Below are 14,094 nucleotides of genomic sequence, written 5' to 3' on the forward strand. Positions count from 1 at the left end.
AATGATACGTTTACTCAGCATAGCACAACTGTTAATTAAGTTCGCTTCCCACGAGGGGTGGAGATAGGACTTTTGTTCGAGGGGAGTTAAATTAAATAAAAACATGACAGACTTAAAGAGAAAATAATAGACTGGTCACTGGTTGTAAAATCTTCAGGCATCAAAACATAAGTTTCACAACTGCTCGATTAATTAATGCTTATGGATTTTTTTCGACTTGGGATGGTTCCCAAGAAATGGATTTATTTAATACTTTTTTAGAAACATATAATTAGTAATAATAAAATTTTAATCGTAAATTATTATAAATGTAAGTGTGACAAAAAAATTATAAAAAACTAAGTAAAGCTTACTTCAGCACTAGCAGCATTCAATATTAAAATATTTATATCAAGCCCAAAGAATTTACAAAATAAACTAATTTGGTATCCACGACGAAGTTTTCTTCGATGAATGAAAAACTGATCCTTGTTAACTTTCTATGACATGTATCACTGTCTAACATGATAGTGATAAATTAATGGTAATTAACGATTGAAGCAAACCTCTACCTAATCACCAATCACGACATTATTTTGCAGGCAATGCTCTTCCTCATCATAAATTTTCCGCTTTATATGAACGAACGATCAGAAGAGCACTCGGGTACTTCTCATTCATCCTTGTCTCATCAATATTAATCGATTGATAACTTGTCTCTTCCAATGGAGTTCACTTGTGTTGTTCAATTCTTGACAATAAGACCATTCTAATCACCGGTGCAACCTTGAATTTTTGTACGAATGGCAATGATACAATGGAAGCGTTTGAGATAACTTAAGTTTTTTTTATTATAACGATTAAACTATCAGTCTATCATGAAGTATTATTTCATTTAATCTCTGTTTTGTGTGTGTGTTTAAACTAAGCATTCTTAAAAAAAAAAATGGAGTTTCCTTTTGATGGTACAGTTTTTGTGGAGAAAATTTTGAGGGTTCAACCAAACATGAAGAAACTTCTTCTTCTTCTTCTTAGAGCCGCCGATACTGAGTCGGCCACGGTACTCTTTCTGAGTCAGCCACGATACGCTTACGTAATTAGGTAATACGTAGAGCAAAAGAAATCGTCTCTGCAAATTTTACTGTTCCTTCTTTTCTTTCGTTATATTTACAAGATATTTTAAGTTCATATTTTCACTCAACATAAAACACGATAGAGCTATTATTCTAAACATACTCTTCAGCACCAATAAAACACTTTCTATCTACCAGTGATGGCTCATGGCTCTATCCAAATATTGATATGATCCCTGTCATATGCAATAAATTTCCCAATTAATATATATATATATATATATGCTGTGTTTAAGAGTGACTAATTATCCCAATCAACTTAAAAACATTTCCCAAGATCACAACCAAACAAACAAGATGCACCAAGAATCAATCCAGCAGAATACACACAGATTATTAGAACTGAAAGAAATAAAGAAAAGAACAAGAATTAACGTGGTTCAGCTAGCTTCAGTCTAGCTTACATCCACGGGAGAAACATAACCCAATTCTATTGATTGTTCAAAGAAGTTACAGAGAGTTTATCAAGCTTGTTACAGAGTCTCTCAAGAAGCCTTTGGTTTTCAGTCTTCTCAACTCACAATAGCTCTCTCGTCACCACTCTCTGCTGCCAGAACCAGCTGTATATAACAGCTCGTTAACGAATCAGCAACCAACCCAGAAAACCACATGACAGTCATGTGAGTTAACTGATTCTAACGAACCAAGAGCGCAACTTATCCGTGCACGTGAAGCTCTCATGCATCACTTAACCAAAACGACCTTCATACATGTCGTTCCAGGAGATACGAGTTTGACTTTCCAAAACGCAGCATCAGCTGACGTTTTCACCAACAGATTTGCTTCACATCACAACAATTCTCCACCTTGAACAAATCACTCCCTGATCATGATTTCTCCAACCTGAGTATTTAGAATTCACTCAGCCCAGCTTTGTCCAAGCAACTCTTGAACTTAGCTGTAGTTACAACCTTAGTAAGCATGTCAGCAGGATTATCATCTGTATGCACTTTCACCATGCTAATCACACCTTTAGAGATCACATTTCTGATAAAATGTAACTTGATATCTATGTGTTTAGTTTTTTCATGGTGAGCTGGGTTCTTACTCAAGTAAATTGCACTTGAGCTGTCACAATGAACTTCCACAGTCTCCTGCTTCATCCCTAGTTCTGTTATCAACTCTCTCAGCCACAGAGCTTCCTTGATAGCTTCTGTTGCAGCAGTATATTCAGCCTCTGTTGTTGACAAGGCAACAACATGCTGCAAACTTGCCTTCCAGTTAACAAGGCAACCATCCAAGAAAAACATATAGCCAGTTAAAGATCTCCTTCTGTCTAAGTCCCCAGCATAGTCTGAGCCAACATAACCACAAAGACCTGCAATCTTTCCAACTGATTTTCCATATACCAGCCCATATTGTTGTGTACCTTTCAGATACCTCAGCACCCATTTAACAGCCTTCCAATGCTCATTTCCAGGTGTAGCCATAAACCTACTTACAACACTTAAAGCATGAGCTAAGTCTGGTCTTGTAAGTACCATTGCATACATCATGCAACCAACAGCATTTGTATAAGGAACCTTTGTCATTTCATTCCTCTCTTCATCTGTACTGGGGCATTGTGAACATGACAGCTTGAAGTGAGATGCAAGAGGGGTTACTACTGAATTGCTGTTTGACATCCTAAAAGTTCCCAGTACCTTCTCTAGATACTTCCCTTGAGATAGAATCATAGTACCCTTCTTCTTGTTCCTTATTATTTCCATATCCAAAATCTTCCTAGCTGGACCCAAGTCTTTCATATCAAATTCTGAATTGAGCAGTTGCTTCAAAGCCTCAATCTCTTCCCTTTCATTACAAGCAATCAACATATCATCTACATATAACATCAGATATATGTAGTTACCTGATTGTATGATCTTGTAGTAAACACATACATCATAGTTGCACCTTAGATACCCATGAGTGACCATAAACTCATCAAATCTAAGGTACCACTGTCTGGGTGATTGTTTCAGCCTATACAGTGACCTCTTCAGCAGACACACACAGTCAGCAGATTCAGGACTTGTGTACCCTTCAAGCTGTGTCATCAAGATGTCCTCATTTAATCTTCTATGTAGAAAGGTTGTCTTGACATTGAGTTGATCAAGCTCCATATCTTTTACAGCTGTTAAAGCCAGTAGCACTCTGATTGATGTGTGTCTGACTACTGGTGAGAACACCTCTTTGAAATCCACTCCAGCCCTCTGTGTGTAACCCTTAGCCACTAACCTAGCTTTGAATCTTCTAGGTTCAGTAGCTGTTAGTCCATCTTTGACTTTGTAGATCCATTTACATCCTACAGTTCTACTGTTGGCAGGTCTTTTAATCAGCTCCCATGTATTGTTCTTTTTCAGTGAATAGATTTCTTCATCCATGGCCTTTATCCACTCATCTTTGTATGGTCCTTGGATAGCTTCTTTGTAGTTCTTGGGTTCATCATCATCAATTTGGTGAGATGTTGTCAATGCATAGGCTATCAGATCTGCATATCCATATCTGACAGGTGCTTTTGCTTTCCTTTTTTCTCTGTCTCTTGTCAGTTGGTACTCCTGATGCTGAGCTTCAGTCTGCTTTCCATGATCAGTTTCTTCATCAGCAGCTCCTTGATAAGATTCATCATTATCTTCTTAAGCTTCTCTGGTGTAGGGCTCCACCTCAAACTGAACCTTGGTTCTCTCCTTATCCTTTTGTGCATCTGTGTCAGTAGATTTCTTTATTTCCAGTGCAGCTTTCTCATTGAATATTACATCTCTACTGATAATACACTTGGGAGGATTAAGGTCTGTACACCATAGTTTGAATCCCTTAACACCTTCAGGATACCCAATGAACTTTCCTTTAAGAGCTCTTAGAGCTAACTTCCCTTGACTCACATGTGCATAAGCTGGACATCCAAATACTTTGAGGCTGCCATAGTCTGTTGGTTTTCCATGCCATTTTTCAAATGGGGTTTTGAAGTCAAGTGCTGCAGAGGGACTTAGATTTACCAGATAGCTTGCTGTTAACAGAGTCTCAGCCCACAATCCTTTGGGAAGTTGTGACTGGATCATCATGCTTCTTACTCTGTCCATCAGGGTTCTGTTCATTCTTTCGGCTAACCCATTTTGTTGAGGGGTCAGCCTTACAGTTCTATGTCTTGCAATGCCATGATCTGCACAATAGCTATCAAACTCCTGATTGCAAAACTCAAGACCATTGTCAGTTCTGAGTTTCTTCACCTTCAATCCAGTTTGATTTTCAACCAGGGATTTCCACTCTCTGAATTTGCCAAATTCCTGATTCTTGTGTTTTAAGACATAAACCCATACTCTCCTTGAATAATCATCTATTAAAGACAAGAAATAGGTGTTGCCACCTAGTGACATTGTCTGTGCGAGTCCCCATAAATCTGAGTGTATGTATTCAAGGATGCCCTTGGCTGAATGAACTGATTTTCCAAAGCTATTTCTTGTAGCTTTGCCTAGTACATAGGCTTCACAAAAATCCAGTTATGAGATTTGACTGCTGCCTAGAACCCCTTGCTTCTCTAATTCTTTCAGACCTCTCAAGCTCATATGTCCTAATCTAAGGTGCCACAGCAAAGTGTTATCACAGCTTGAACTTATTGACACTCCTGACACACCAGTTATAGCTTCCCCATTCAAAACATAAACCCCATTTCTCTTGTAACCTTTCATAACTTCCCCATCTCCATTTGAGATTCTCAGCTCACCATATTCAAGTTTAATACTAAGCCCCATTTGGTCAAGCATACCTAGAGATATTAAGTTCCTTTTAAGTTCAGGCACATACCTAACTTCCCTTAATTCTCTTATTGTTCCATCATGCAATTTTAGGTTTACATTTCCTATCCCCACAATCTTACAGACAGCATTGTTACCCATCATAACTTTTCCACCATCAGTTTCATGATAGTTTAATAGGTAGTCTTTAAAGGGGCACATATGAAATGTACAACCTGAGTCTAGAATCCAGGTACCTTTTTGCACATGCTCAGTAGCCACACATACTCCTGCTGACTCATACCCCTCTTCTTCAGCAGTAGCAGCAGCTCCATTTTGTTCCCTTTTCTTGTTCTTGAGTTCTGGGCAATCTCTTTTGAAATGCCCTTCTTTCTGGCACTGAAAACATTTCTTGCCTTTAGTCTTTTGCTTGTTGTTCCCTTACTTCTTTTTCTTTCCATCATACTTATCAGTTCTTGCTTTTACTGCCAGCACTTCTCCAGAGTTCATATTCCCTGACTTTTCTTGCAGCCCTCTAGTATTCAGGGCAGCCTTAACTTCATCCAATGATAAAGTTTGTCTCCCATACATGAGTGCATCGACAAAGTTTGAATATGAGGGTGGAAGTGAACTGACCAGAAGTAATGCTTTACCTTCATCATCTAAACCTTCATCAATTATTTCCAGTGTATCACAGACTTTGTTGAATTCATCAATGTGGTCTTCAAGAGATGATCCTTCAGCCATTTTTAGCGTGAACATCCTCTTCTTGATGTAAAGTCTGTTGGCTAATGATTTAGTCATATACACCCTTTCAAGTTTTGCCCACAGATCAGCCATTGTTCTTTCTCTAGCAACTTCCCTGATCACCGAGTCTCCAAGACTCAAGATTATGGTACTCCTTGCTTTCTTATCAATCTCAGCAGCTTGTTGTGGTGTTAGAGATGATGATGATGTGGAGGCTTCTAATCCTTCTTTCTTGATGATTGGTTCTAAAGCATCACCTAGGCCTTGAGTGATCAGAAGTGCCTCCATCTTGACCTTCCACATGTTGAAATCATTCTTCCCTGTAAATTTCTCTAGATCGATCTTTGAACCAGCCATACTTGTGTCTGATTTGGAATTCAGGCTCTGATACCAATTGCTGTGTTTAAGAGTGACTAACTATCCTAATCAACTCAAAAACACTTCCCAAGATCACAACCAAACAAACAAGATGCACCAAGAATCAATCCAGCAGAATCCACACAGATTATTAGAACTGAAAGAAATAAAGAAAAGAACAAGAATTAACGTGGTTCAGCTAGCTTCAGTTTAGCTTACATCCACGGGAGAAACGGAACCCAATTCTATTGATTGTTCAAAGAAGTTACAGAGAGTTTATCAAGCTTGTTACAGAGTCTCTCAAGAAGCCTTTGGTTTTCAGTCTTCTCAACTCACAATAGCTCTCTCGTCACCACTCTCTGTTGCCAGAACCAGCTGCATATAACAGCTCGTTAACGAATCAGCAACCAACCCAGAAAACCACGTGACAGTCATGTGAGTTAACTGATTCTAACGAACCAAGAGCGCAACTTATCCGTGCACGTGAAGCTCTCGTGCATCACTTAACCAAAACGACCTTCATACATGTCGTTCCAGGAGATACGAGTTTGACTTTCCAAAACGCAGCATCAGCTGACATTTTCACCAACAGATTTGCTTCACATCACAACAATATATATATATATTAGTTGTGTTTTGTTTATTTCATATTTTAACTGTTACTCTGAGTACTTTATACAAAATCCGTTTATATAAAAAATAACAAGTTTGTATAAATAGGTCGTACAGGAGAATATTATGCTGGGCAAACTAGATCTATATTTGCTAAAAGAATTAGGATTCAGTGCTAAACTTATTTTTTACTGGATAAAAAATTAATGAATTAAGATTTATTTTATGTTTTTTTTATTTCTCTTACCTAATAACCATTAATTCAGTGCTCATTAAAAAATCAATTTATCATTGAATTTTTGTCCTTATAGAATACAGATTTTTTGTACAATCAATGTCTACTGGTTAGATAGAAACACGAATTCAATTCTCTTAATGAAAACAGACAATATGGGGTCATGTGGTAATCACGCAATCGTGTCACATTAATTTATACATAATACTTTGTGTGAGATTTACATCGCCAGTATTATTCATAAGGGCAAACGCATCTTTAATCCTTGGATTTGAACCAATTAGTCAATTAATCCTTGTATTTTCACCCAATATGTCCATGATATACATATATTTTCATTTAAATATACTTAATTATTCTCTCAATAATTCACATGTGGCATGCCAAATATGTTTGAATTTTATTAAGTTGTATCGTAAAAAATACTACTTCTTAAAAATTTAAGTTCAATATCTTTATATGGAAGTAACGATAGAGACGTTTTCGGTAATATTTCAAAAAATAAAGGGTAACTGGGTAATTGATCCAAATCTAGAGACTAAGGGATAATTAATTTACCCTTATCTAGAGCGAAAGTAGTATAAAGCTTAATCTTAATTTGTTGTCTATTTTAAGCAATTAATACTTGATTTCCACTTTTAAGATTTATTCCATCAATTACAAAAATAATGTAGTGATGTAGAAATTTTCGATACTTTTACTTACAGGTGTTAGGGAATGACCTGTTCAAGATTATGAAGGAAAAATGGTGTGCGAATTTCAATTCATTTATATCAGAAAAGATTACTCTAGTCCCTGGCGACATCTCTTGCGAGGATTTGGGATTCAAAGACTTTGATTTAAAAGAAAAGATGTGGAATGAATTAGATATCATCATTAATTCCGCAGCCAACAAAGTTTGAAGAAAGGTAATCAATATATCTTAATCAAATAATGGGATAAGAAAATCAAATTAAATCAAATTAAAGTCGTTCAATCTTGCACAGATATGATGTTGCATTTGGTATCAATACCTTGGAAGCTATGCATGTTGTCAACTTTGCAAAGAAATGTTTTAAGTTAAAGGTTCTTGTTCATGTATCAACTGGTTAGTATGTACCAAATTAAAATTAGTTACATTATTTCTGGATGGAAATTATATGATGTATATTATTAAGAGGTTGTAGTTTTTCAGCTTACGTGTCCAAGAAGAGGAGAGGGCTTGTATTGGAGAAGTCAGTGGATGGCACATCTGGATTAGTCATTGATGTGGAGAAGAAAGTGGTGGGGCAAGGATTGAATGAACTCATTGCAGAGGGAGCTTCTGAAAAAGAAATTAAACTTGCAATGACACATTTGGTCATCAAAAGGTTTATCATTTTCAAAACCATGCACGATGCTAAAATAGCTTTATCATTGTAATTGCTAATTAATTAGAGATAATTACATTTTTTCCCCTTATATCAATCACCTCACCTTAATTTTAGACATTATTCAAACGCTTAATTTGTAGGGCAAAGATGTACGGATGGCCAAATTCGTATGTTTTCACCATTGGCGAGCTGCTAATACAACACTTGAAAGAAAGTATATATGTGTTCATTTTGCGCCTTGCGCCCTACGGTCATTAGTAGCACTTGCAAACAACTATTTCCCTATTGGGCTGAAGATCTAAGGTAAATTTTGTTGCTTATGGCATCAAAAAAGTGGTGGCATTAAAAGCTTTTACAAAGTCAACATCTCTCTTTCTTTTAAATTCTTCATCAGTTTGTTGTCTATTTGTCTTCACATTTGTTTACGTACTATAAAACCGATGAGTACAGAAATAAATGAAAAGAAATTTATATTATCTGCATGATTTTATTTCAATTTAGTAGAAATAAAACGGTTCATATGAATTTCTTTAAATTTGTGATTAATTAGATTTCTGAACTTTTATTTTGTTTACACAGAACCATCAATGTCCTTTTTGCGGGACCCGCTCTAGGAAAATTACCATGCTTGGTCGGAGACATTGAAACTGTTTTTGATGTGGTGAGTTGAAGAAGTATTTTACTTTGCTTAACCTTCAGTTAGAGAATGTTTTAAGTACAAGAATTATTTTTTAAATTTTATTACAATTTATTGACATACACTTGGGGGTCTACTGTAAGTTCAAATCTATAAAGTTATAGCACAGCACGAGGCATGGCCAAAAGGTTCTGAAAAAATTGTAGAATATAGATCAATTGCACGGTGCATAGCTTGGGTTTTCGGGTATGGGTTGGGTTGGATAGGGTTTGTGAAAACCCAATCAAATCCATTATTGAATGGGTTGAAATAAAATTAACCTAACTCAATTAAATGAACATATTCTCCCTAATCCAACCCAACCCTTAAATTATTATATTGGGTTAGGTTGGGTTGATTGGGTTAAAAACTTAAAATCAAGTTAAAATTAAAAATTAAATAAAGAGAATGATACGAAAGTTGAACAAAATTTATTGAAATCAAATATAAAAATATTATATTATGAAAATTCTATTCACTATCTAGTATTTAATAAAGAAAACTAAAAGAATATAGAATGAATAAATTTAAAAAGTACTTTAGTTGACTAAGAATTGAGATTTAAGAGAATGATTTTAATTTTGGAGTTAGAGTCTAGAGTAGTAAATATAAGAACAAAATATTCTCTTTTATAAAAAAATAAAAAGAGGATAAAAAATATATTAGCCGTTTACATTTTTAGGATTTTACAATTGAGAATTATCTTATTATTATTATTATTAGTATTAGTATTTATGTAGGTGGGGTTGAGTTAGATGGGTTCATCATAATTAACCCAATCCAACTTAATTGTTGATTGGTTTCGAAAAAATTGACCCAATTAACTCATAATAACTTACTCAACCCGTCAAAATTAAATTAGATTAGATTGAGTTGAGTTGGGTCTGTCAAGTTGGATTGGGTTTGCCCGCCCCTATTTTCTATAGAACATATTTTGAAAATCTAATCCTAATTTATAAGACTTGGTGCCCACACTTACAAATAAATATTTATGCAAGAGGTTGAGTTCGTATAGGGACTTGAACTCAATCATTTCATAAATATGTAGTTTGGACAAATAGTTTGTAACCTACAACAACTTCGAAATATTTTATCAAACAGAAAAAAAATCTAACTTAAAGAATTATGTAGATACTGGCTGACATGGTGGTGAATGCAATGATTGTTGCCATGGTACGTAGCTCATGCAAAACAATCTTCTTATGTCAATATTTATCAAGCGGGATCATCTTCAAGAAATCCTGTGACATTTATGAATAATCTAGATTAAAGCTTCGACTACTTCACAAAGATGCCATGGATTGATAACAATGGAAAGCCCGTTAAGCTAACAAGGCTATAATTTTCAGCAGAATGGCTAGCTTTCATGGATACATGAAAATTCACTACTCGTTACCACTAAAGGTTTGTTCTAATTACACATCAGATTAAATTAAGAAATAATGTTACATTATTACTAATTTTTCATATAATTAATCTAATCACTTCAGCTTAGCGGTTTTACCTGCAGAGATTACAATTGGCAAAATACATTATGCTGTCAATACCTTGAGGGCATGCCCAATGGCCAGAGTAGGAAGATTAATTTTGTGATGCCATTGGTAGAAATTTATGGACCACACTTATTATCCAATGCCACGTAAGCTTTGTTTTGGTGATCATTAATCTGCTGATTAAATTAATATTAAGTATTATTTTTTTGATGAATATATTTACCATATGATTAATTTATTCTTAATTTTATACAGCTTTGATGACAGAAACACAGAAAATTTGAGAATGGCCACAAGAGAGACCGGGATGGAGATTGCTATATTTTCCTTTATCCTGAGTTCATTGATTGGAAAGATTACTTCATGAACACCCATATTCCTGGGATAGTGAAACATGTTTTCAAATGACCCATGCCATGCGTTTTCACAGAGTTTTATATTTTTATTCAGTACCCACCGATCAGAACCTTATATATTATTGCTCAACACAAAATCAATCGATATGGAATCCATATCTATTCATATATACGCTAATAAAATATAGGTTCTTGGGTAAAATTTCGTTTCATGTTCTGTCGTAGGGTATTGAACCTTTTTTTCTTTTTTCTTTTTAAAAATTTTTAATCATTTAAAATGAATAAAATATTCCGTAATTTGGCATTTCATTACTATTATAAAACTATCTCCAATGGTAACTTAATTGTTTTGATTTCTCGTAATGAAAGCGAAAGATCAAATGCGCCTGCAACCAAGAAATAAACCCTAACAAAGAAGCGGCCACATAGTAGTAGATAAAGTTATTGTGATGTTAGAGTCGTTGCAACAATTGATTCACCAAACAAAAGGGGGTAAAACCGTAAAATAACTTTTTATTTTAAATAATTTTTTATTTGAGAAGTTTAAATAACTACTTACGGTTCTCGAAATTGTTACAATCGACAAATATATCATAATATGAAATTTAATAAAAATCTACTTACATATATTTTGTAGGGTCCGGCAACGGTGCAACTGTGGTACCGTGTTACAGTTGCATCCAGCCATTGAATCCACTTGAATGGATAGGGTCCATTGAGATCCAACGGCTGGATGCAACTGTGGCACGATACCACAGCTGCACCACAGTTTTCCCCTATTTTGTAATACTGTCCAAAAATTTACTTAGAATTGACTTGAAAAATTACTCCAAGAATATGCAGGTGTCTACTCCTTACAATGTGCGTGCGACTAAGATCAGAACTCAAAATTTTAATACGGACGAGTTCTATTAGAATTTTAGTGGGGTGGAAATGGCACCTTACAAGCCCAGTCTAAAACTTCATATACTGACTCAACTTTCCCCAAATTTTCATTCTGGCCCCCAAAAGAAATCGAATCAATGGGCAAAACAACGTTTACAAACCTTTCAAAACGCAACAAGAAAAAATTAAAATAAATCAAAACCCAGATACCATTTTCCTTATAAATCATGTGGGCTTTCATGTAATTTTATACATGGATGAAACTGTAAATTCAAAGAAGGGGTTTCATTAGGATATTAGAAGCATAATAACAACAATACTCAAATTTGATCCAAAACTGTATTTTCATCACAATCGTAATGTGAGCCTTTGGCCCATAATTCAAGCCCAACCACTATTTGATTCTTATGATAACAAAATTGTTAATACCCCTAATTTTCCTCTAGCGGACAAAGATTAAAAAAAACATTGTCAATCTATATCTACGGACGTAGTTTTTAAGCAATGTTGCAAGATAACGTGAAGCTTGAACTTCATTGATAGTACGGGAAAGATTCGGCCCGTCGAATTATTATAAAGATGTAACTATTACACCATACTTATGCCTAAAAAGAGCGTTTGACTTATTAAAGATATAGTTTTATTTATTAGGTAGAAGTAGATTTCTCTTCTAATGATATAAATGGAGTAGATATTCTTCTATTTATGAGAGTATAAAATTAGGTTGTATTATAATAGATATGATCTAAGGAAATTCTAGTAAATTTCTTATTTTAAATATAAATATCATCTTATTATAATGTGTGTGTATACATATATACGTATACATAGTTTAAAAAATAAAAATCCTTGCTTCCCTCGTTATTTGACTGCATATCTCAAAAGGCCAGGAATGTGAACATTTAAAAAGTAATCTTCCCAGTCAATGCTCTTTGGATCAAAATTAAATGAATCCAGCTCCATGCCACTCTCTCTCATTGCCATTCGCACCTTCTCCGAATTTGTGTCATCAAAGCCGTCCATTTGCAAAGCAAAAATTAATTGTCAATTAACTTGATAAAAACTAACAGTAAAAATTTGCTATTATAGAAGTAAAGCATATATACTTACATGCCCTGAAAAAACAGGTAGCATTTGTAAAGATTTACCAATCCCATGGCCAACTTCAATCTTCGATTAGACTCAGTACAAATGTCGTCAAAACGTCGCCAAAAGACTAAATTCACCAATTCTAATACCTTTCAAATGGGGGGGGGGGGGGGGGGGAGATTAAAAAGTAAAACATGAGTACAAAAATTAATGATAATTGAACATTAACTAGAGGGTTTACTCACAACAAATTAAAACCCTTATTCAATTTAATTAAATTCAGCTACAACAAACCTTTAGTGGTAGCACAAAGCGGACGGCCATGTATCTGTGAAATTTAGCCGGCGAATCCAATACTTTAACCTTACCAACTATAACTGGATTTCCATATTTATCAATATATGGATTTTTAGTTAAATAATGAAAGGCAAACTCGTGGATTTGGAAGAAATGTATTGGGTTTCTTAGAGATGAGCCAACGTGATAAATCATTTGAGATGATGGATTATTTGCATTTGCCACCATTGCAATGATCATTGAGTTCACTACCACGTCCGCTGGTATCTACATATAATTTTCATAAATCAATTTACATAAATTTTGTATAATAGAAAATAATGCATTAGAGTTTTTTTTTTTTTCTATCTTCCTTTTTTTTTTAGCTTGGCCCAATTCACTTTATTAAAATGTTAAAACTCACCAAATCAAATATTATCTGAGAATTGACAGGTAAGCAATCTATTTTTCTTTTACCATAAGTAATAAGTGGAAAGTCAATTGTTGTGAAATGACAGAATAAATAGAAAGTAAATTACTCAAAATTAAATATTAGAAATATTATAATTAGAAATTTAATTAAAATGAGATTTACCTCAAACCTTCAATCCAACCCAAGAATGGTTCTTTGTATGTACTTGTTATCATGGTTGGGTGTATAATGATAATAGGAAGATTGTCTTTATAGTGGTCTAATAGCATTTCCCCCATTGCCTTTGTAAACACATATGTGTTTGGCCATCCGTACCATTTTGCCCTGTAATAAAAGCAAAAATCAAATTTATTAGAGAAAACGACAACATTGTTTTCATACTTTAGCAAAATGGTCTTGGAGAACTTGTTATTTTTAAAAATGGTCAAATAGACTCTTTTTAGGATAATTATGCCTTCTAAGTTCTAATTATAATGACCAATAGTATTTTATGTCTAATTATCTAAAAAGAAATCTGTGAGATGAATTTTAAAAACAAAGAGATCTCTTAGATCATTTTGCAAAACACAAGATGTCATGTGCTTTTCTCAATTTATTATAATTTTTTTATATTTAAGGGTAAATATTTGAAAAGTCCTTATATTTTAGATTAAATCTTTTTTAGTCCCTATATTTTAAAAAATATCTCAAGATACCCTTCTTATTAAATATGTGACACTCTTGTCCTTATTTTTTACTCTTCACAATAATACCCTATTCAA

The 14,094-nt window shown here is 34.3% G+C and overlaps 1 protein-coding gene and 1 pseudogene across 1 annotated transcript in view; one reads left to right on the top strand and one right to left on the bottom strand.

Moving 5' to 3' along the window:
• The first annotated feature begins 617 nt into the window (after window positions 1-617).
• Window positions 618-10,702, top strand: LOC18045772 (annotated as a pseudogene).
• A 2,417-nt stretch (window positions 10,703-13,119) lies between these two features.
• The window catches only part of LOC18049592 (probable fatty acyl-CoA reductase 4), a 3,283-nt gene continuing 2,308 nt past the window's right edge, over window positions 13,120-14,094 (bottom strand). The window contains exons 6-7 of the mRNA XM_006440942.2: window positions 13,496-13,657; window positions 13,120-13,188 (exon numbers count right to left, since the gene is read on the bottom strand). Of these exons, the coding sequence (XP_006441005.2) occupies window positions 13,170-13,188; window positions 13,496-13,657 (181 nt within the window). The 3' untranslated portion in view covers window positions 13,120-13,169. The remainder of the gene's footprint in view (window positions 13,189-13,495; window positions 13,658-14,094) is intronic.

This window comes from Citrus clementina, unplaced genomic scaffold (genome assembly GCF_000493195.1).
Source record: "Citrus clementina cultivar Clemenules unplaced genomic scaffold, Citrus_clementina_v1.0 scaffold_3, whole genome shotgun sequence".
In the NCBI taxonomy this organism is placed as follows: Eukaryota; Viridiplantae; Streptophyta; class Magnoliopsida; order Sapindales; family Rutaceae; genus Citrus; species Citrus x clementina.